We start from the raw sequence: 23,571 nt of genomic DNA, 5'->3' as shown, positions 1-23,571 counted from the left end.
GCTGCTAATGTTTTAAGCTCCCTATTGTGTAAAAAAAATGAAAAATAGTTTAATAAATGCCGCCAACATAAAGTAGACATGTTGCTAATGCTATTTAATATATAATTTATGTGGTATAACCACTTTCTGTATACGCAAAAAAGTTTCAAAGTTGGAAAAATGCATTTTTTCACATTTTTTCACATTATTTGGGTTTTTTTCATAAAGATTTGTTATGAGTATCGACTCCAATTTACCAGAAATGTAAAGTACAATATGTCACGAGAAAACAATCTCAGAATCAGCCGGATAGGTAAAAGCATCCCGAAGGTATTAATGACTAAAGTGACACTGGTCATATTCATAAAATTTGTCTCTGTCATTAAGGCCATTTCAGGCTCTGTCCTTAAGGGGTTAAAGGTAAAAAGTTAGGCAAAAAAAAATTAAAGGGGTTATCACGGCAGCAGAAGTCAAACAGGTCCCACCTGTTCTGCTTTCTGGCTCTCCATGCACTCCCTCAGAGTGCCTTGAATTTATACCTTCTAATATGTGAAGATGGTGGGTGAGTGTTATAGTTTACCCACATGCAACGTTCGAAAGCTGCCCGATCTTAGTGATATTGCAGTTGGACATTGCATGCTGGCGTGGCTTCATCTGCTCGCAACATGCACCTGCCACTCTCGTCTCAGAAGGTATACTCATATGACAGGATGACAACATATACCACCATGTACTGGCAGCAGTCACTGTCACATTAATGGAATATGTATAATGGTAATAGGTAAAACCATAATCTATTGCCAGTGGGACAAACAGATGTAAATCCTATTATGTGAAGTGATCCATGGGGTATATGAGATTGCAGAGACATCATATGTTAATATATTTACAACCCACCTAAGGAGAATATAAATTGGAGACAATGAATAATAAATAACCATCCAGCAGCAATGAGTAATAGCTCTATAAGTATAGTGACTGGCCCACGCACTTGTTCCTTATATACTTCTATGCTTGGGCTTACTTGGTTCTTGAGAACTCTTGGGGTCCTATTACACTGAGCGATTTTTAACGATTAACGATAAACAATCGCAAACGATATTGTTTATCGTTAACCTGAAATCGTTCACCATATTACACAGAACGATAATCGTTAGTTAGGATCGTTACGATGATCGTTATTGCGATCGTTACTATGATCGTTTATTCCTTCTGACCCCCAGAAAAACAAGGAACAATGTGCTATTACACTAAACGATTAGTGAAAAAACGCGGAACTTGAACGAACGGGGAATTACAGCGAAAGATTAACAATAATTTTAGGTTCAGATCTAAATAAACGATCAACGACATACGAACGATTTTTCGATCGTTGCCTGCAATTACACAGAATGATTATCGTTTAAATCGTCCCGTGTAATAGGGCCCTTAGTTGACACAAACTTCTTAGAATGAATAACCCGAGTCTTTGTGTCCTGTGTCTCTGCAGGGAAGACTCTATGATGGAGTACCTGAAGATTGCCCAGGATCTTGAGATGTATGGAGTCAATTACTTTGAGATCAAGAACAAAAAAGGAACTGAACTCTGGCTCGGGGTTGATGCATTAGGTCTTAATATTTATGAACATGATGACAAGTGAGTGTCTTGCCTCTTCACACTTACATCTGATATACTACCCCTCTAAATAGGGAACACTCAAATGTCCAGCTGTGCTGAATACTTATGTCTATGGGGAAGATAATTAAAGGTGTATAGGCACCTGTCCCTGTCATCTGGCACTCAGATACGTGTATGTGGTGTAACCTTATACCTGTATATGTCTGATTTATACAGATTAGTCTGTGGATTACACATGAAAAATAAGCACATTGGGAGATTTATCAAACATGGTGTAAAGTGAAACTGGCTCAGTTGCCCCTAGCAACCAATCAGATTCCACCTTTCATTTTCTAAAGAGTCTGTGAGGAATGAAAGGTGGAATCTGATTGGTTGCTAGGGGCAACTGAGCCAGTTTCACTTTACACCATGTTTGATAAATCTCCTCCATTATCTTGAGTAATGTGTTCAATGAGGTAGTAGCAGCAGGGGAGGACAATGAGGTATACAACCCTACACGGACCCCCAGGGGGTGGTCTCTCACCTTGTTTAAAGGCTTATAATGGTGTAACGGGCCACATATCATTTGGACATGAAAACTTCAATGCTCTGTGTTGAAGAAGGGGTACAAACAAAGAAAATTTTCTTTCAATCAACTGGTGTCAGAAAGTTGTACAAATTTGTAATTTACTTTGTTTAAAAATCTCAAGTCTTCCTGTACTTATCAGCTGCTGTATGTCCCGCAGGAAGTGGTGTATTCTTTCCAGTCTGACACAGTGCTCTCTGCTGCCACCTCTGTCCATGTCACAAACTGTCCAGAGCAGGAAAGGTTTTCTATGGGGATTTGCTGCTGCTCTGGACACTACCTGACATGGACAGAGGTGGCAGCAGAGAGCACTGTGTCAGACTGGAAAGAACACACCACTTCCTGCAGGACATACAGCGGCTGATAAGTACTGGAAGACTTGGGATTTTTAAATAGAAGTAAGTTACAAATCTATATAACTTTCTGAAACCAGTAGATATGAAAGAAAACACATTTTACCGGAGTACCCTTTTAAAGGATTGTTTCTTGGAAAGACCAGCTGCATATTGGGCCCCTGTTAGTACATGGACCCCTTGTGCCGCTTCCTTTCCTACCATGTGCATGAGATGTAATACAGCATCATCTTGGTTACACTATTTGTATAGAATATACTTGTATCCATAGAGCTGCTTACCCATAAATAACAATGAAGAAGCAAACACTAAACCAAGATAAGTATGGCAGTCATTACAGTGGCGGATCTGTCTCATTACATGTAATCCGCAGGTGACGTGCGGCCTCACATAACTTTTAATAGCCGGCTGGGATTGGACATGTGATTTATAACAACTCTCCTCTATAGAAACCAGGATTTTCATCGATTTTCTCTGCAGGAGTGAAAAGGGCTAAATGACACGTTGGCCGAGCGCGTTCTTTAATCCGATGCCGCTGTGGTTTTTCTAAATGAACCGCGTGCCACGTCCGCTGCCAACACATCTTTATAATTCTCTGCAGCCGGCATTGTGGGAACCTGTACTGCTGTGCAATTTGCTTGGCGTCGTGCACCCTGCTATTTCACAGAATGTAATGTCATCTCCTTTTCTTTCCTTTTTCCGCAGGTTGACACCTAAAATTGGATTTCCATGGAGCGAAATCAGAAACATCTCATTTAACGACAAAAAGTTTGTTATAAAACCGATCGACAAAAAGGCCCCGGTAAGAGCCACGAGCGCCAAACTTTAGTCGTTCCCTTGACGCAGGGCCGCTGCGGGGAGATTAATGTATCAGGCCCTCAGGACGCAGTGTTCCCTCGTCATCCTCCGCTTATTGAATGACTTTCGCATAAAAAATGTATGCTGAATTTTATTCCTCGCCTTGTCCGATGTGCAGGGCGGCATAATCCATTTGTTCCTGTGGTGTAGGCCCAGAAATAGTCCCAACTCACTGGAATGACGTGACATCTTTTATAAGAAGAGCTGCTAATTTTCATTTCCTTTCTAAAGGGGTTATCAAGGATTAGAGAAACATGGCTGCATTCTTCTAAAAACAGCGCCACTCTTGTCTTCAGGTTGGGTGTGGTATTGCAGCCCAATTCCATTGAAGTGAATCGAGCCGAGTTGTAATACCACACATACACATCCTGATGGCAGGTGTGGTGCTGTTTTTGAAAACCTGGGGCAGCATATTGTTCTACTGTAGAAATGATGAACACATAAGTGTATAAAGGGAGGCCACTCAGATGAAGCCCCCTTCTTGTAATACAAGGACCTCCTGAGTCTTCACAGAACACTAGTAGTTTGTATAGTGAAAGAGGCTTATAGAGGGGTACCTAAGCAATAAAGCCCCTCCCCCATTACATCCATTTAGGTACCCTGCAGTGCCAACAAGGAAGACAGTTAGTTTCTGCTATCCTGTAGTGCCACCATAGAGGTCAGTGTTCAGCTATCCTTTAGTGCCACCACAGAGGACAGTTGGTGTTCAGCTACCCTGCAGTACCACGACAGAAGACCAGTGTTCAGCTATCCTGTAGTGCCACCATAGAGAAGGTCAGTGTTCAGCTACCCTGCAGTACCACCATAGAGAAGGTCAGTGTTCAGCTATCCTGTAGTGCCACCATAGAGAAGGTCAGTGTTCAGCTACCCTGCAGTACCACCATAGAGAAGGCAGTGTTCAGCTACCCTGCAGTACCACCATAGAGAAGGTCAGTGTTCAGCTATCCTGTAGTGCCACCATAGAGAAGGTCATTGTTCAGCTATTCTGTAGTGCCACCGCAGAGGACAGTTGGTGTTCAGCTACCCTGCAGTACCACCATAGAGAAGGTCAGTGTTCAGCTATTCTGTAGTGCCACCACAGAGGACAGTTGGTGTTCAGCTACCCTGCAGTACCACCATAGAGAAGGCAGTGTTCAGCTACCCTGCAGTACCACCATAGAGAAGGTCAGTGTTCAGCTATCCTGTAGTGCCACCATAGAGAAGGTCATTGTTCAGCTATTCTGTAGTGCCACCATAGAGAAGGTCAGTGTTCGGCTATCCTGTAGTGCCACCATAGAGAAGGTCATTGTTCAGCTATTCTGTAGTGCCACCACAGAGGACAGTTGGTGTTCAGCTACCCTGCAGTACCACCATAGAGAAGGTCAGTGTTCAGGTTCCCTGCAGTTCCATCACAGAGGACAGTTAGTGTTCAGCTACTCTGCACTTCCACAATAGAGGATGGTCATTGTTCAGCTACCCTGCAGTGCCGCCATGGAGGACAGTCAGTAACAAACTCTTATCTATTGAATTCATGGGGCCACATGTATAAAGGAATAGTGTGCTTCTCTATAGAGCGGTTTCTTAATGGGGGACCTCCTACTTCTAACCAAGAATTCCTTTATAAAAATGAATTCTATAAACTAGACGTGTCCTGTAAGTTCTGCCTTGTATGTGGTTGATGTACAGTAAGTAGATGTCCTTTTTCTCTGTTGTTGCAGGATTTTGTATTCTATGCTCCTCGATTAAGAATTAATAAACGTATCCTGGCCCTGTGTATGGGCAACCACGAGCTCTACATGAGGCGGAGGAAACCTGACACTATCGAAGTCCAGCAGATGAAAGCCCAGGCCCGGGAGGAGAAGCATCAGAAGCAGCTGGAGAGGTACAGTTCTTGGGTTAAACCTTTTCTAATGTCAGAAGCTATAAACATATTAGGTGTTATCCAATACTGGGAAAAAACATGGCCGCTTCTTCTAGAAACTGTGCCACTATTGTGCTCAGTTGGTGTTTGGTATTGCAGCTCAGCTCCATTGTCGTGGTTGAGTTGTAATACCACTCAGAACCAGAGGACAGGGGTCGCCAGGTTGTTTTTGGAAGAAAGTGGCATCTAGATAGCCCCTTTAAATAAGTCATAGTGGAGCTGTACTAACATTTCAATTGAATACATGCCAAAGAATGGCCCTCAGAGCCCCCTGAGCTGGGCAAGTTTATTTCACTAAACCTGTACATGGATTATCCCCTTAAAAAAAAAAAAATCCTTGTTTTTGTTTTTTTTAGATCAGCTGTTGTTGTCAGAAAATTATGCAGATTTGTACTTGTCCCTAATAATGTAAGGTTTCCAGTACTTATCAGTTGCTGTATGCCCTTACAGGGGTCAGGTACTTTAATTTCCAATATGATACAGTGCTCTCTGCTGCCACCTCTGTCTGTGTCAGGAACTGTCCAGGTTTAATATTGCTCTGGACAGTTCCCTACACAGACAGAGATGGCAGGAGAGAGCACTCTGTGAGTTGGGAAGAACTATATGACTTCTTCCAGAAGTTGTTTTTTAGATAGTTATACAGATATCCAAATTTTATAGAATCTCAATTTAATACTAATTTAATGCACTTTTTATATTGATGTCCCCTAGCCCCTGCGTCATTGCCCCACACACCGCTTCTTTGCCTCCTTTGCCTTCATATTGGCTTTTGCTTGGCACATCTGTCATAGCTTTCTTGGCACAGTGTGGCATATGAGGGGAGGGTGGGGGACGTGGGATGAGAGGATTTAGTGAATTAGGACAGGGGTGGAGACACGGCTCAGGTTGGCAGTCACTGCACGGAAGACCTTCAAGTCCTTCCTCCTCTTCTAAAGAATGAAGATTCTGGTATAGAGTGGCTTCAATACTGTATATTCTAGCTTGTTGTGTAGATGCTTTACTGTCCGCCATACGTACCTGTGTATCTGTAAGACTTAGTATTAGCACCGTGTAGATATTGTGCCGTAGATGAGCAGATTACACTAGATTATGTTATAGGGATGAACTGCTTCAGGTCATCTGTAATGTGATGCGCTGGATGCGGGATCTATTCTACACAGTGAGTATTGCTTCTGAGATCCTATGTACCATTCAGCTCTATGGTAGTGTATAGCAAGTCCAACATGTGTAAAAGTCTGCAGCTGCCGGGCATGCTGAGAGTTGTAGTGCCATAACTGCTAGGAGGTTGCAGGATCTGGATTGTGTGCTAGTCTTACATTAATCGGAATTGAGCAGCGTTCCCCAACTGGTGGCTCTCCAGCTATTGCAAGCTGTCAGGGCATGATGGGAGTTGTAGTTTTTCAAGATCTAAAAGCCTACAGGTTTAATAACACTGATATATGGTGTATATTGCAGAGGTAGGGAACTATGGCTCTCGAGCTGTTGCAAAACTGCAACTCCCATCATGCCTGGACAGCCAAAGCTTTAGCATGATGGGAGTTGTAGTTTTTCAACAGCTCAAGAACCAAGGTTCCCTACCCCTGGTATGAAGGATTAAGTAGGTAGGTGTAAGGTATTTTTTTAGGGGCTTAAAGGGGTTATCCAGTGTTAGAAAATCATGGCTGCGTTCCTCAGGTTGGGTGTGGAATTTTGGCACTCCATTTATTAAAATGTATGGAGCTGAATAGTAATACCACACGCAACCTGAGGACAGGGGTGGCGCTGTTTTTGCTAGAAAAAGCCCAAAAGAAGTGCATTGCATGTAAGTTTTACTTCTGTAATAATTGCTTCAATAAAATGAAAACACATCTAAACAGACAGACCTTTTCCCATTGGATATACTGCAGTTTGTAAGGGGGGGGGGGGAGAGGAATGCAGACAAATTCTCTGTCATAAGGAGGATGATTTATATGGGTCAAATATTGATTTACAAGTTAGCTACCTATAGGTGGCACTAGAGACAAGGTTTTGCACAATTTTCTATGAAACGCTGCCTGACTCCATAGTCTGTACTGACAGCTGTCTACTGTTATATGTTGACTTCTAGAAAGCACTATCTAGACTTGTGAGGGTTAAAAAGTTCTGTGATGTATTTCTCTGTACTGTTCCTTTAAATTCTTTACAGAGTATGTCATCTACAGAAGTGTGTGTGATGCTCTTTGCATTGTGCGTACTTGGTGGCCCAGCTAATAGCAGCATGCTGAGTGTTTGCCCTGGCACTTAGCTGAGGCGATGAGGAGCCCTCCGCAGACATGACGGCACAGCCGATCCTCCTGTGATCGGGCGCCAGGTGTCAGAACATATCATTAATACTTGTTCTTACCATTATCCTTTCACCTTGTGTAGTTCACGCCGCCTGTTTCTTCTTGTCTAGAGCTCAGCTAGAGAATGAAAAGAAGAGGAGGGAGATAGCGGAGAAGGAAAAAGAGCGAATAGAGCGAGAAAAAGACGAACTGATCGAACGCCTCCGACAGATTGAAGAACAGACGCTAAAGGCACAAAAAGGTATAACACAAGTCTAGTAATAAAAACACAGTATACCAAACAGGAGGAAAGACCTTGTTTCTTAAAGTGTCCCTGTCGCTTTAACACGTGGAACATGTGGAAGAGACATGTCAGAAGTTTGATGGGGGTCTAGGTGTCCCGACCCCCACTGAATCCTAGAACATTCGGGGAGAAGTGTATGGCTGTTTGGTCTCGGTCACACATCCAAATCTGAATGAGAAGGTGCTTAGCTTTGCCTAGCTTATTCTAGTAAATAGGCAGCCCTGACCCAGGCACACACCAATCGACACTTTTTTACTTTTTTAAGTCAAATGTCAGAAGTGACAATTGTGTCAATTATTCCTGACAAAAGCTTTATACGTTTGAACAGAGCCCTATGAACACTACTTTCAAGGGGTTATCCAGGAAAGAACAAAATCAAAGATATTTTGCTGCAGAAAACAGCGCCACCCCTGTCCCCAGGTTGTGCGTGTCATTACAATTAAGCTCCATTCACTTCAATGGAATGGAGCTGCAAAACTACACCTAAACGGAGGACAAAAGTGGTGGTATTTTTCTAACCCTGGAAAGCCCCTTCAAAGAAGAACTTTTTTTTTTTCTTGGATGTCCAGCACTAAGATGTAATCTGCAGTGCTGTGCTATTCACCATTAGTTTTGAGCAAACTTGCCAAACTGTTCGAGTTCGACAAACCCAAGCACTCTGTATTTGACTCCCGGCATCTGGAGACGTTGGATGCTGCCCTAGAGCTGCCAGGAAAACGTGGATACAGCTTATGGCTCTGTCTATGGCTTCCAGGGCTCCAACTTCTCCAGATGCCGGGAGAGTGTTCAGGGCTGGAGAACGTTGCAGAACCCGAACAGTTCGTCAGGTGCGCTAAACACTATTTACCATAAGTCACTGTGGCCTATGTACCTTGGATTACAAGCATAATTCGTTCCGGGACCGTGCTTGTTATCCAAATCTACTCTTAAAGCAAAGCAAATTTTCCCATAAAAAAATAATTGAAATGCAGACAATTTGTTCCACACTCCCAAAATATTTTTTTTTATTCTGAATAACATGTAAAACAAATGAAGCAGACATTTATAAACAGCTAAATATGTGATATTATAAGTTACTGTACAGTAATGGAGAGGATGGGAAACACAAGGGCTGACAGAGACTGCAGGGAGCATGAAGGAATGAGCAGGGCAGATGTGGGCACATACATGCAGCGCTCTCTGTCCTGGGAGAGAGTGGTTACAGCTATGGAGAGATTACCTCCACAGTCCTGTCCCCTGATGTAAGCCCCAGCCTGAAGTGGATCTGCTATGATTTGGAAGGTGAGCGAGACTTCCTGGGTCAGAGTACAGTGCTGTAGACCCCGCTATGCAGACCATGCCCCTCCCCCACTCCCACTCTCACCCAGTACAGGGAGCTGTTAAACCAAGTTACAATTTTGAAAAACTTAGCTCTTCTTGCAAAACGCTCTCAATCCAAGTTACTCTTAAACCAAGGTACCACTGTATGTCTATTAGACACTTCTTAAGCATCTCATAGAAACACTTTGGCAAGAGCGACTTCTAGTCTACAGCAGCAAAGCTGTATATTATAGGCCCAGGCCATGTGGGCAGCCACTAGTGTGCAGACAGCATCAGAACATGCATACAATGGGACAATTTGAAAGGTGGACCTTTAGTCCCGGGCATATTAAAAACGCAGTGCTTCTTTAAAGCCCTGAAAGTAGAACTAAAACTTCTAAATGTTACATAAAGAATTTTTTTTGTGCATTTTGCGGCAGAAATACAGATTTTACTCATTGCACAACGGTGAATAAACTAGTAAGAATAGTGGAGAATCCGCACTGAAGGTCTGTGATCGTTCTTTTGTGTATGAATGTGGCTTTTGTGTTTTTTGCGTTCATAGAGTTAGAAGAGCAGACTCGAAGAGCTTTAGAGTTAGAGCAAGAAAGGAAAAGGGCAAAAGAAGAGGCAGAGCGTCTGGAGAAAGAGCGGCGGTCTGCAGAAGAAGCCAAGGCGGCGCTGGCCCAACAAGCTGCAGACCAGATGAAAAACCAAGAACAGCTGGTAAGACTGGAATCCCAGAATGGAAGAGGTGTCCTGGGCTATCACATGTGGTTGGTTCAACAATAGTTCAATTAAAGGGGGATTTCGAGTTAAAATAACCCCTATCCTGTCAGGTTGCAAGGACTCTCGGACCCCCTATAATTCCAAAACAAGGCTCTGACTATTTATGATTAGAGCATTGAATCACAATGTACTTGGCTCTCTTTGTTACCGATGTCCTTGCAGCCCTTGTTTAAACGTTATACATTACCTGTCCAGGTTGCAGGGCTCCTCTTCCTCTGTGCTTCTCCCCGGGTCCCGTGCGCTCCAGTTTCAGAGTGGCCTGTCTCAGCTGACAGGCCACTCAGCCAATCACTGGCCGCGGCGGTCCCGGCCTGTGATTGGCTGAGCAGCCTGTCAGCTGACAGGCCACTCTGAAGCTAAAGCGTAGCGGTGCGCGGTCGGTGGCCGACAATTATAGGTCTGAACCTATATCAACAATCAGCCGATGACAACGATCATCGGCTGTTCGTTGTCTTTATTACACAGAATGGTAATCGGCCAAATCGGGCCGATTATCGGTCCGTGTAATAGTACCCTCACACGCAAAAAGCAGCTCCAATCCTCCTCTCTGTGTATATCATGGTGAACAAATGTTAGATGACAGCTGATCAATGGGGATAATTCACAGAGTCCAAATTTAGTGCGATGTCAATTCATTGAGTCTTGTAAAAGTTGTATTAATTCCCTGGAGAAGTCTAGAATGAAACTGGAATGAAGTTGGACGGTCTCATTCCAGATTTCTCTGAGTAGTCGCAACATTTTGTCAGCAGGATAACTAAAAGACTAACAACTCAATGACCTTTTCATATTTTTTTTATTAATTATTTTACCTTTGTTTTTTTCCCCCCACTATAGGCAGCTGAACTGGCAGAGTTTACAGCCAAGATCGCTTTACTAGAGGAGGCAAAGAAGAAAAAGGAAGAAGAAGCTACAGAGTGGCAGCAAAAGGTGTGGGCAATTTATTATTCATTTATGCAAAAATGTCAAACTTTTTGGAGAGAGTATGCAGAGTGCAATGTAAAAGAGGCAAGGACATGGCAGCTTGTTAGTTTTTCTATAATTTTACTATGATTTACACAAGTGAACCCTCACTGCAGTTTACTTAGTGTCCCTGTCGTTATAACTTTCAGAATCTAACTCAACAATATATGTCATATAAAGCAAGTTTGCAATATACATTCATTATTTTTTGTTGTTATCATGCTGTAAAACAAAGCTGTACTTACCAGAAATCCAGGTCCAGTCTCCTGAAGGAAGATTTTTAATCTTGTGCTGGTTGAAAAAAACAAACTAAACACAGGAATTCCGGCCATTACAGAGAGTCACCGCTCAATGTGTCCATCAGTCACATGACTGCCTTCTCTCTGTGAGCGCTCAGATGGCCTGGGATACACTGAACTTCCTGTGTTTAGATTCTGGGGAGAAAAAAAAAGTCAGAAAACAGGAAGTGCTGGGTTTTCCGTGATAACTAAAATAAAAAAAATAATGAATGTAAATTGCAAACCTGCTTTAAATCACATCTACTGCTTATTTAGATATTGAAAGTTGTAACAACAGGTACACTTTAAGACCGTTGTGTGATATCTTGGTCTATCTATCTATCTATCTATAACGGTAAACTCCACAGCACTCAGGTTCAAGGTGAACAAAAAGGTGAATTTATTTGTGCATAAATACAGCAATCCAGACGCAACGTTTCGGTGGCTTCACACCGCTTGAAAATGGCGGTGTGAAGCCACCGAAACGTTGCGTCTGGATTGCTGTATTTATGCACAAATAAATTCACCTTTTTGTTCACCTTGAACCTGAGTGCTGTGGAGTTTACCGTTATATATCGCTGGAATCCTTGGTCAGGACCCTCCGCTGGCACCGCCGACCTCTACTGCTGTGCTGCTCACTTTGCTTCTTTATCTATCTATCTATGTTTTAATGGACTGACTTCACCGAGTGACTAAATTTGGTTCACTTGCCTATTGCACATGTTTATTTTGTGGGCTCAGGAGGGCCACAGACCCTGGATAATGATATAGTTCAGAAAATGGACCAAACATTGAGCTTAATTGGATGAGTGTAGTCAGATAGTTACTATGATCAGTCCATTACCAGCACCTGAGATTACCGGACCTTGAGAAGAGAACAATCATTGCATGTGTTGGTAAGAATACTGGACTGTCCACTGACCTGTTGCTCAACAGAATTAAATGGGCCAGCTTGATAAGAGAATGTATAGCATCCATCTGAAATGGACAAGAGGGAGGAGCATTGTGAGGATGCTATCAATCAGCATCTCTGGGACTGGTCTCCTCTCCATGTTCTTCTTAGATAGAAGTAAATAGGAGCCAAGTACACCAACATCACCATTGTACAGGAAATAGAGCCACCTGCTTCCGGCCCTGCTCTTATTGTAGTGCGGGCAGCGAATAGCTGATCAGTAGGGGCGGGGAGGTGGGTGGGTGTCAGACCCCCAGTGATCAACTATTGATAGTGTATGCTGTGGATAGGCTCTAAATAGTTTTATTCTGGCCAATCCCTTTAAGGTTTGCTTCACACTTCCATCAGGGAACTCAATTGCAAGTCCTGTTTATTTTGCATGATCTAAGCAGACAGAAAAACCCTGCAAGCAATAATTTTTTTTGCTATATGCACAATATACAGACACTGGACAGGGACCCGACTGACCCCGCTGGAGTCACTTGGGAGCCGTCTGGATCCCTTAATGTCCGTTGTTGAACAGACTGTGCGACTCTAAGCCGACAACCCCCACCTAAGCCTGAACCGACCCCTAAACCAGTATAATGTATGGGGTCACCTCCTCCAAAGTGCTCTTCTGGTACCTGACTTATAACAATGGAAAGGTCTGGAGAGAGAGCAGTGAAGCGGCCTCAGTAGTTCTTCTTTGTAGCATTTTTCCTGATTTCTTCTGATTGATCTGCCCATACAAGGCAAAGGTCCGTTCTGCAGTGTTAAATCTAATGTACTGAAGACCAGGAGCTATGACTCAGAATTACAACTAATTTCAGCTCCTCTTGAAGTGTAATTTCCAATCAGTCCTCTCCGCAGCCGCCTGATTGTGCCGCACAGAATGCCATTTTCTCCATAGTTCATTCCTGCATTGTGTGTCAGGTCTGATTCAGAGAGCGATTAGAATTATGGAAGTCCGAGGTGTCAGCCATTTCATAAGCTTAGCAGAGGAAACCCAGTTATTCATTGTCCTTTAGGGGTCCTCCTGAGTAACGGGTTATTAGATCCATCTAACTGGGGACAGACAGTCACATAACAACAAGCAAACCTCAAGATTTTTCTTTTTCTAATTTAATGCCACACTGTTTGCTTTCTTGTTGTTTCATAACATAACATGCAAAGAAAGGCCGGCCATATTATATACGTACCGTATTTTTCACTTTATAAGACGTAAATACCTTGCTAAAAAGTGACTGCACCTTATATTCTGCAAACAGGGCGGCCCAACAGTGACAGACCACTCTGACTGCCTCCTTAGTGGTCGGCACAGTGCTGATTCAGCGTTGTGCCCAGCCGCTGGGTGAACTGTGCAGCGACTGATAGCTGCACAGTCCTCTCCCTTCTCCTGACAGACAGCGATCAGTGAGATAATTGAGGAGAGGAGTCAGGAGGTGATGGGAATCACATTTAGATTTTCTCAAATAAAGGCCCATAGTTGACTCACCAACAAAGAAGCTGAAGGACCTGCAGGACCTTCAGTGATGTCACAGTCAGATGATTAGTCACATGACTGGTAGAAGGGCTCCCTTTAAATATTGTAAGTGGGGACAATCTTTATAAAAGTGTATCAGAGCTGCCTATGTATGATGATGTAGCAGAAGTGTGTGTATGTAGCAGAGCTGTTTATGTATGGTGATGTAGCAGAAGTTTGTGTATGTAGCAGAGCTGTTTATGGTGATGTAGCAGAAGTGTGTGTATGTAGCAGAGCTGTTTATGTATGGTGATGTAGCAGAAGTGTGTGTCTGTGTGTATGTAGCAGAGCTCTTTGTGTATGGTGCTGTAGCAGATGTGTGTGTGTCTATAGAGTGGTATGTCTGTTGGTATGTTTATGTAGCAGAGCTGAGTGTGTATTGTGCTTGCTGCAGAGATGTGTATGTGTGGGTACTGTTATGGAGAGTTTTAAAGTGGCCCTGTCATTTCAATATAATTTCACCCCTTTACTACTTTAACACCTTTACTGATTTAGACCACCAGAGGAGCTTATTAACATTTATATTATATTAACATGTATATTATGTTATGTTTATATTACATTTAAATATTTATGTCCCAGGTTTTCAGTTGTGTAAAGCAGAGGTGCGTCTTATAGTCAAGGGCGTCTTATATATAGACATATGTACTGCAGTATTGTTGTTGTGGTTTTCTTTCTTATTCAGTAGTGTCCTGGTCTCTCCGTCCTTGTGTGTGGCTTATTGTATACTGCAGTGAGGAGGGGATGCATGGGGCACTGTGTTGGCACAACTCCTTAACCAGCTCTACTGGAGTGTTGTATATTAGAGCTGAATCCTAAGACTATATAGAATGTCATTTCTACAACCACGACTTATGGCTGAGGTTTAGCGGTGGAAGATTTAGGGTTTGCCTGCCCTTCTGTAAAGCTTTCTGCCATTTTTCTTTCCAATAACATTTTAAGAACATGAGTCTCGGCCTTTATGTTTCTACAGTAATGGCTGCAACATAACCCTAAAGTACTCTGCCACTACTTAGTTTAGGCCTTAAAGGAGAAGTCTGGCGTCGGCCATTTTTTCAAAGGAGCCGGGGAGGAGGTGGCTGCACATAACAACATCCATGTACCTCCAGCACAGGGGTCCGTGGGGTCCCACCTCCTGTCCCGCTCAGCCGCTGACTGACAGAGGAAGTCTGACATATTACAACCCAGGTCCCTGCTTAGACCAGGAAGCAGCCGGGGAACCGGAACCAAAGCAGGGAACAGCGGATTCCTGCATTGCAGCCAGGGTGGTAGGTGCATGCTGTTATGTGCAGCTACCTCCTCTCCGCTTCTTTTGAAAAAAAAAATGGCCGACGCCGGACTTCTCCTTTAAAGGAAACCTTTCACATTTGTTCTTCATTCTGCAGACAGCATGTTATAGAGCTGAATGGCCTGAGCAGAATGATCTATAGTTTTATTGTGAAATCATTCATTTGAAGTTGAAATATAAATTTTGGGCTTTGAAGGCCAGTAGTCGGTCCTGCCGTTCATAGGTAATCGTTAGTTACTAATTAGGACCGCCCCCTGGACCCCTAAGCCTGGAAAGAGCAGGGATTTCAATGACCAAAATGTTATCCTGTACAATTTAATTGTTTCTTGTAGTTATGTGCGTCCTTGTCGTCTTGTCTCTACCCCAAGTTTACACTTTCATGATAGTCGCTGTAAATGACACTTGGAAGGACGTGAATAAATGGATGGACACACTATGAATAACATTTCTCCAGAGGGCCTTGAGCTATATGAAGTGATATGCTTCAGCCTTGTCCTCAAAAATTACCTACCTGTAACACATAAGCAGTATACACAGATTGTGACATCTCTCTTTCTCTCCCAGGCATATTCCGCACAAGAAGATTTGGAAAAAACCAAAGAAGAGCTGAAATCGGTGATGTCTGCTCCCCCACCCCCTCCACCGCCGCTCCCTCCACCGCCTGCTGCACACGCAGAGAATGAGCACGAGCACGACGAGCATGATGAGAACAACGCAGAGGCCAGCGCAGAACTGTCCTCCGAGGGGGTGGTCAATCATCGGAGCGAGGAGGAGAGACTGACCGAGACACAAAAGAACGAGCGAGTAAAGAAGCAGCTGCAGGTAACGTACATAATTTGGACCTTTGTTTTAACGTTAATGTATTTCGCGCTGACTTTATTACATTAAGGGTAGCTTCACACACCGTATCGCAGCCGATTTTATGCTGCGGATCCGCAGCAGATTTGTTCTAAATAACTTAACACTGCATCAAATCTGCTGCAGATTTGCTGTGGATCTTGTATGTGTGAATGCACCCTAAAGGGGTATTCCTCTCAGGTAAAATACATGTTGAATCACCCCCCCCCCCCCTTCCTTCCTGGTCATTAGCAAATTGTTCCATACTTGTTATCTTTTCTTTTTAGTCTCCTTCCCCCAGTTCTGAGCCTGCTGCTTTCTGCTGAAGACTTAGAAAACTGTGTGAGCTTTTCATTCTGTCTCAGCTCTGATCATCCTCCTTCCCCCTCCCTTCCAAAACTGCTCATGTAAACAGTGTCCCTGAACTGTCTCTGCACTCTGTAATGCCAGGAGAGTCACTCTGAGGTCAAGTTGCTGGTGACCTCCTGGCATTACAGAGTGCAGAGACAGCCGTTAACAGTTTTTGCATGATCAGTCTTGAAAGGGAGAAGGAAGATCAGAGCGGAGATGGAGTGAACAGCTCACATGTAGTTTTCTGTGTCTTCAGTCTCCTGGATGGGGGGATGATTCAGCATAGATTTTACCTGAGCGGAATACCCCTTTAATGTAGTTTAAATTGTCAGAGGGCGGCAGAGATTCCCTCTATTATTTGTTTGCAGTGGCATTACTTTGATTTGGGCACTTGGACACCACAGCAGCCAGCTGGTAATTAATCTATCTATGGTCATCTATCAGATCTGACCCCCCAATATGCAGATTTAACCTACCAACTAGCTGATTGCCATACTTTTTGCTTGTATGTACGTGGTGTATATATGACAGATATAGGGATATAAAGGGATGATGACTGCAGGATCAGACTAAATATTGTTTGTAGGCTGCAACCAAGGTCAAACATAGGTCTGCATAGGAGGTTTAAAGTCAAAAGAAGCAGACTGTTTTTAACCCCTTCTCAACATCTGTACATGTAGGTAAAGATGTCTGGTTAGGGAGTATGGAGAGCCAATAGTTGACATCTGCCATCAGTGGGTGGCATCAGAGATAACTTGGATCACGGCCATCTAATCTCCAAGATGCTGTAATCCATAGGGACCACAGCATCTAAGTGGATAGAGAAAAGGGTGGAGGAACCTTCTATCACCCATTTGGCTTTCCATATGACACAATATAAAAGGTTGCCAAATGGTTAAGATGGCAGCTGAGGGGGGGGGCATTACTCCTCACCCACCCTACAAAAGGATTTTAGTGCTAGCATATAGGGTTCTGTACATCTTTCAAGGTGGTACTGGCAGGTGAGGACAACTGTTTTTGGCTGTGACTTACACCACTTCCCTCCATGGCTGTGCCAAACGTTCATGTGTATGCAGTGAACGGGAGAGATTTGGTTTTGACCAACTGGAAGTCATTCAACAGCTGGTACACAAACAAATGTGCACACACACACACACACACACACACACACACACACACACACACACACACACACACATATATATATATATATATATATATATATATATATATATATATATATATATATATTGTAGGGATCTTCCCGGGGGATGGTGTGTTTGGACACAGTTCAGGCAGCAAACTTGGGCTCATAAAACAGCTTTGGGTGTTTATTTGTAGCATAAACGGTCCAGCAACATAAATACAGCAACACCGTGCAGTGAGAATAAACAAAACAAAAAGTCCTGCCCGTCTGGGCGCTTACTAATACAGCAGGTTACCTCTCTGGCACTTCACTTGGCAGGTAATATTGCAGGGTGTGCATAAGCCCCAGCTCCCAGCGAACACACCATGCAGCCTGTTCACTCCTGTCTGAGAGCAAACCAAGGATCCTCTGCAGGGCTTTTCTCTGTCAGGCTTGATTAGGGCCAGAGACACCTGACCCCAAAACCTGACCTGGATCGGGGGGAGGGAATGGCAAATCCCACTACCAAAACCTATCTGCCATTCCATGTAAGTCCAGGCCCGGCAATAATAAATAATAGCTCAGCAGCATAACACTGCTGAGCACAGATGCCTCCTGGACTTACCATCTCACACTCCGTATTAACCTGGGTGAGATGTACACCCCCTCGAGCACTTTTCCCGTGACATGTCCACAATATATATATTGTGACGGGGCGATTATCAGAGAACACACAGGGAGGGAGCAACTTATAGAAAAGGAGGAGAATTTATTGAATCCAACTGTATGAAGCAGGTAATCCAATGCCAATAGAGTCCACCCATACGGATTTAGCAAGAGTCCACACAGTCTATCAGTCCTCAGGTCCCCATGGAGTTCTTCCTCTTCATCCCACCGGGTGCTGTGCTCACATCAGCTCCTCTTCTCTCCTCATAAATCTTCTGAGTTCTTGGGGCCCCAGGACCTGGCCACAGCTGCAGCTCCTGGCTTCTTCACTATCTCACAATCAACTCCCTTCTGTCTTCTAAGTTCTTTTTCTTCTGCCCAGTCTGTTGGGGGTGGGGGTCTGCATATCCTACAGCCCCCTGCTCCACACCTAGTGTCCTCTATAAATTCCCCAGCAGAAGGTGATAAGACTCCATGCTGCCCTGCCCCCTTCCTTCTCCTCCAGACTCCTTGTCTCTGGTTAGGAGTCCACAGCCAGGCACACTGCCACAACCATATATATATATATATATATATATATATATATATATATATATATATACATACATACATACATACAGTATATATACATGTAAACCACTCTCGTTGTATTCCCAGGCTCTAAGTTCCGAGCTGGCGCAAGCAAGAGATGAAACAAAGAAAACTCAGAACGACGTTCTCCACGCCGAAAACGTGAAAGCAGGCCGCGACAAGTACAAGACACTCCGCCAGATACGACAAGGAAACACAAAACAGCGCATCGATGAGTTTGAAGCAATGTGAAGAGGCCTCGCCCGCTAACACTGTTCTACACTATGCCGAACCAACAACATAGAAAGTAGGCCTTTTGAAGAATCGATGACTGAGCGTGCCCCACCCCTTGCCAAAGCACCTGTACCAGTCTGACTGTGGAGGATAGGATTAAGCAAGACGATTTCCAATGGGCTTTATCTGCAGTGCTGAAGATGTCGCGTCTGATTTCAGTCCGTAACACCACCATATCAATGTCGCTAATTCATATTGTTTCCATTAGAGTTTCCTACAAAATTAGACGTTAGCTGCTAATAAAGCTTTGAGTTTTGAAAGGACATTTCAAGTTTTGAGTCTAGAACTGACAGGAGAGTTTAGTGAGTGATTCTGGCTTTTTTTTTGTTGTTTTTGTTGTTGTTGGATAATTTGGGATTTTTGTCATTTTTACGTCCCATCATAACGTTTTATGTCTTTTTTTTTTTTTTTTTTTGCTTAAAATGTTCTAGAACACATCAAGGTCCATGTCCTGACAATTGGTTTAGCACACTAGCAGTATATAGTTTTTTTTTGTTGTTTGTTTCTTATATAACAAGCGGTTAGTGTTAGGGAGTGGGCTTTCTACTACTACCTCACATACACACGACGACTGGTCCTCGTAATACCAACATGTTTTATTCACTAAGATTTACCCAAGTTTGAGTTGTTTTTTTGTACTTTTTTCCTTAATTATTGCTTTTCACTGACAAGCTGTCTATATTAGTTTGTAAAGTAGTATACAAGCATATTATTTTATAGGAGACTGCTAACCATACCAATACTAACCTTCTAGGCATGACGAGCACTATATACAATCCGTTATTCATATAATGCGCCTTTTTTTCTGTAACGTCCCACCCTCCCACTCCTGAATTAGTAATCGTGTCTGTATACAAGGACTAAGCAGCCTCTGAACAACTACTCCCATCGTGCTAGGCTAGCTGTAGGCTGCTCAGTCCTTGATTCTATGTGTGAATTTTTTTTCCCGTCTGATAAATGTGAATTTAGTAGTGAGAAGAGCTTCTCATGAAACGCTTTATAAACGTCCGCCGATGCATTATAATAATGTTAGAGACATTAACACCTCGACATTATCAGTGTAATGTAGGGCTCTCAATTTCAGCTGCTTTACTTTAAGAAGTGTAATCCCCATCGGCTCCACCAGGTGCCAGTTGGTGCTATGGCACTTGTAATCAGAGTAGAAAACATGTCTTCTATGGACACGTGTAGAGGCGTATGTCCCTTTAAGGTATTTATCCAGAAGAAGACTGCCATGTTTGTTTGCAAAATTTGCAATATCCTAACTAAATACTCCTGCCAAACCCAACCCCTTGGACTCTTAAAACGTCGGGCCAAGGGCAGGTCAGCATTGGCTGTCGGCTTGGTTTGGAGGCAGAACATAGCCAAAGTATCCATCAGCCTGCACTATATATATGGGCTAGTGCAAAATATGGCTGCTGTCATTACATTTCATGTACATAGATCTAGCACAGGCCTTAACACACTGCTGTATCCGAGTTGGCATTTGTTTGCAGTGCACAGAGACTTTAGATAGTATTTCCAGGCATGTGCATAGGGTCCTTCTTATAGTTACTTATTATATTATGGACGACCGTGCGGCAGGCTGTAACTTTTACCAGTTTACTATCAGTGTTGGGTTTCTGGTCACTCGCTGGTGTGTGTTTATTTATGATGAGCAGACGTCTGGGTTTTGTAGTGCAAGGTATAGGAGGCTGAAATACCTGACAGGTTTCATAATGCACTTGAAGTTTTCATTCAAGTGAGTGGCCCCTCCACCCAGGTGTAGGCGGCCATGATCTAAAAAGGGAATTTATCAGGCACTTAAGTCTGTTTTTTTGTTTTTTTTTTTCTTTTGGATGTTACTTAATCCTGCTAAGGACCTAAAGCGCTGGCCAACCAGCAAGCAATATGTTGCAGTATTGCAACCCCCAAATAGTTTTATAGATAGGAAAAGCTCCTGTGAAGATCACAAGAGCGTGAACATGGCTTTAAAGATTTCTCGAAGAGAAGAGATTGAATCCATATCGTACAGACGCTCTCTACTTGGAGTATTGATCAGTCTGTAGCCGAGGAAGGTTAAGGAAGCATCATTTCATTTCAGTAAATTTAGGATTATTTTCCCATCTTTTTCCATCTTTTTTTTGTTGTACATTAAAGCTACAGTTGCAACTATTTTCAACCAGGTTGTTTAACAATAAAGTTATAATGAACATTTCTTATGGTTTTTGTGGCTGTTTATTATTCATAATCTAGAAAATGTAAAGGGTTATCCCAGTATCTGATCATTTAGTGAAGAAGTCCGGCCAACTTCAAAATCTGGCAGCCGGCAGGAACAAGGGGGAATTTGATCAGGACGGACCTACCTCTCCCCACGCCCATGGTGAGTGGCAGGAACGGCCTTGGGACCCTCGCTCGGCTCTGGAATCTCCAGTGCTGACATGTCACGACTAGAGATGAGCAAACTGGGTTCGGGTTCGAGTCGTTCCGAACCCGAACTTTCGGCATTTGATTAGTGGTGGCTGCTGAACTTGGATAGAGCTCTAAGGTTGTCTGGAAAACATGAATACAGCCAATGACTATATCTATGATTTCCACATAGCCTTAGGGCTTTATCCAACTTCAGCAGCCACCGCTAATCAAATGCCGAACACTCGGGTTTGGATAGACTCGAACCCGAACCCAGTTCGCTCATCTCTAGTCATGACCCAGCCTGTGGACTGGCCGCTCAGCCAGTCAGTGGCTGGGGCAGGATGACCAGCCCTTATAGCCTACATCACCATCTCCTCCTCGTATACATATACTTTTATTGGGGCATTTAGAGAAGAATGAGGTGTGTTTACAACCTGCTTCCTGGTGATGCACAATGCCACAGAACTGGGGGCAGACATGGATTGAATACAGCTGCTTCTATAAATTCGCTGTCTGTGTAGAGAAATAATATTCTGTGTACAGAATTGTTCTATAGCAGGAGTGCTGTGGGAGGGGAGTGATGAAAAGCAATGCATGCTGGGAATCGTACTGACTTATCCAGGAAGATGACTTCTGACGTGGGAAGTGTAGTAAGCGCAACTCGAGCATGACATTTGTATACCGGTGGCTGAAGAAGTTGCAGCTCTAGGGAGTCCTAGAAAACATGCATACATCCATAGGCAATTGCCTTTATTCCCTAGGACAGCATCCAACTTCATCAGCCAGCGGTATTCAAGTGCTGTGCGATCCGACTTGAGCAACAGTTTCTGCCTCCTAAGAATGAATACACAGATGAATTTGGTGCTCTCCAGGGAGCCCGGGTCTGAAGGACATGGGCAGGCGGACATGCTCAGTAAGCACATCTTGCAAGTCACTGCTCTAATAAACACTGCTAGATAGATGCTGTGGTCGTATTTCTATTTTTTTTTTTTTTTTTTTTTTACATACTCTGGAAGCCCTTACCCCCTCAGCCTGCAGCCCTAAGGGTACATTATGTACATTATAGATAATTTTCCTTTTAACTATAAATTGCGAATGTTTGTTGGTGCCCTGTTAATGACTATTGAACTAATGCGTGGATACGCTACTAAGACAATGAGTGATTAACACTATTGCAGGACAAAGCAGCTAAATGCGGAGAGAATATAAATGTATTATGTGTACAGACTTTATGGTGGGGGTAGGAAGGTGACCACCTTATGCACATGTATTTCTCTGGACACAAGGACACTAACACAAGGCCTCTATTGCTAAACTCAATTGTTATTACCAGAAATGACTCCTTAAAAGCCCTAATGGCTTAGCCACAAGGTGTCTCCACTACCAGAAATCTACTGCTCCCTATTGTTTAAAAGTCTATTCTTAGTATTAGAGACTGCAAGACAGATCACAGGAAGAGGGGTGGGGCTTAGCATGTGCTATGTGCAGTAATGGAAGAGAGCATCTTAGATGTATGTGCTGTTCTGTTGTGCCTGTGGCTGTATCCGTGTTTACCAGGCCGCCCTTGGGCTGCGTCCATCTTCTTCAGGCTCAGGGAGTCAAATGCCGAATAGTTTGGATTCCTTAGTTATGACCTGTAGTTTAGTTTGCTGGTCACACATGCTCAGTTGCAGTAGGAGGGTGAGTCAACAAATAGTCACCGTACAGCACCCATAGACTGTCGTGTCCCAGTGATTAGAATATGAACCATATACATTAAACCTATAATCACAGAACTGCCCCCCCCCCCCGCAAATGTACATTCCAGCCAGCACTATCCTATCATGTCCGGTGGGTCAGGAATCGGAGGGCCACTTTAAAGATATTTGCTGGATCTTCAATGGCAGCTGTTGCCTAAATGCAGTAAATATGTTTATTCATAGCAGACACTTAGAGTAAGTGCCAGAACGGACCATATGTTCTCAGGCGTTTATACACATAACACATCATATATTATCAGATACAGCACAACAATGACACATTGTACTTACTAATGTTGGAGCCTGTGCTTAAAGGGGTTGTCTGGCTTAGAGGAAAAAAAAAAAATCTGCTGGAATATATGGTCGATAGACGATATGCAGTGGGCGCTGTTGTATACATTGCGCCGTACACTAAATAAAATTAACCAATAAAAATATAAATAAAACTGTGTATAAGTTTCTGTTCACAACAGAAGCCAATACATTGTGCCAAATATGCTGTACAATAGATCTAAACAGCGGTTGATGGATCCCAGTGAATTATAGGGTATAGGGTCTGTCCGAGTTACTAGTAAGTTAGACAATGGATACATTCAAGTAAAAGAAAAGAAAATCCCATGTTAAAAAAAAAAACAAAAAACATTTCACAGCTTTCAAGTAAATCTGTCAGC

General features: G+C 43.3%; 1 protein-coding gene across 1 annotated transcript in view; it reads left to right on the top strand.

Moving 5' to 3' along the window:
* RDX (radixin) overlaps positions 1-20,957 on the top strand; it is a 64,013-nt gene extending 43,056 nt beyond the window's left edge. The window contains exons 7-14 of the mRNA XM_069969769.1: positions 1,469-1,615; positions 3,221-3,317; positions 5,071-5,234; positions 7,687-7,817; positions 9,724-9,884; positions 10,782-10,874; positions 15,491-15,748; positions 18,564-20,957. Of these exons, the coding sequence (XP_069825870.1) occupies positions 1,469-1,615; positions 3,221-3,317; positions 5,071-5,234; positions 7,687-7,817; positions 9,724-9,884; positions 10,782-10,874; positions 15,491-15,748; positions 18,564-18,728 (1,216 nt within the window). The 3' untranslated portion in view covers positions 18,729-20,957. The remainder of the gene's footprint in view (positions 1-1,468; positions 1,616-3,220; positions 3,318-5,070; positions 5,235-7,686; positions 7,818-9,723; positions 9,885-10,781; positions 10,875-15,490; positions 15,749-18,563) is intronic.
* The last annotated feature ends 2,614 nt before the right edge of the window (positions 20,958-23,571 follow it).

This window comes from Dendropsophus ebraccatus, chromosome 5 (genome assembly GCF_027789765.1).
Source record: "Dendropsophus ebraccatus isolate aDenEbr1 chromosome 5, aDenEbr1.pat, whole genome shotgun sequence".
Taxonomy (NCBI): Eukaryota; Metazoa; Chordata; class Amphibia; order Anura; family Hylidae; genus Dendropsophus; species Dendropsophus ebraccatus.
This window is presented reverse-complemented; position numbering and strand designations above follow the sequence as displayed.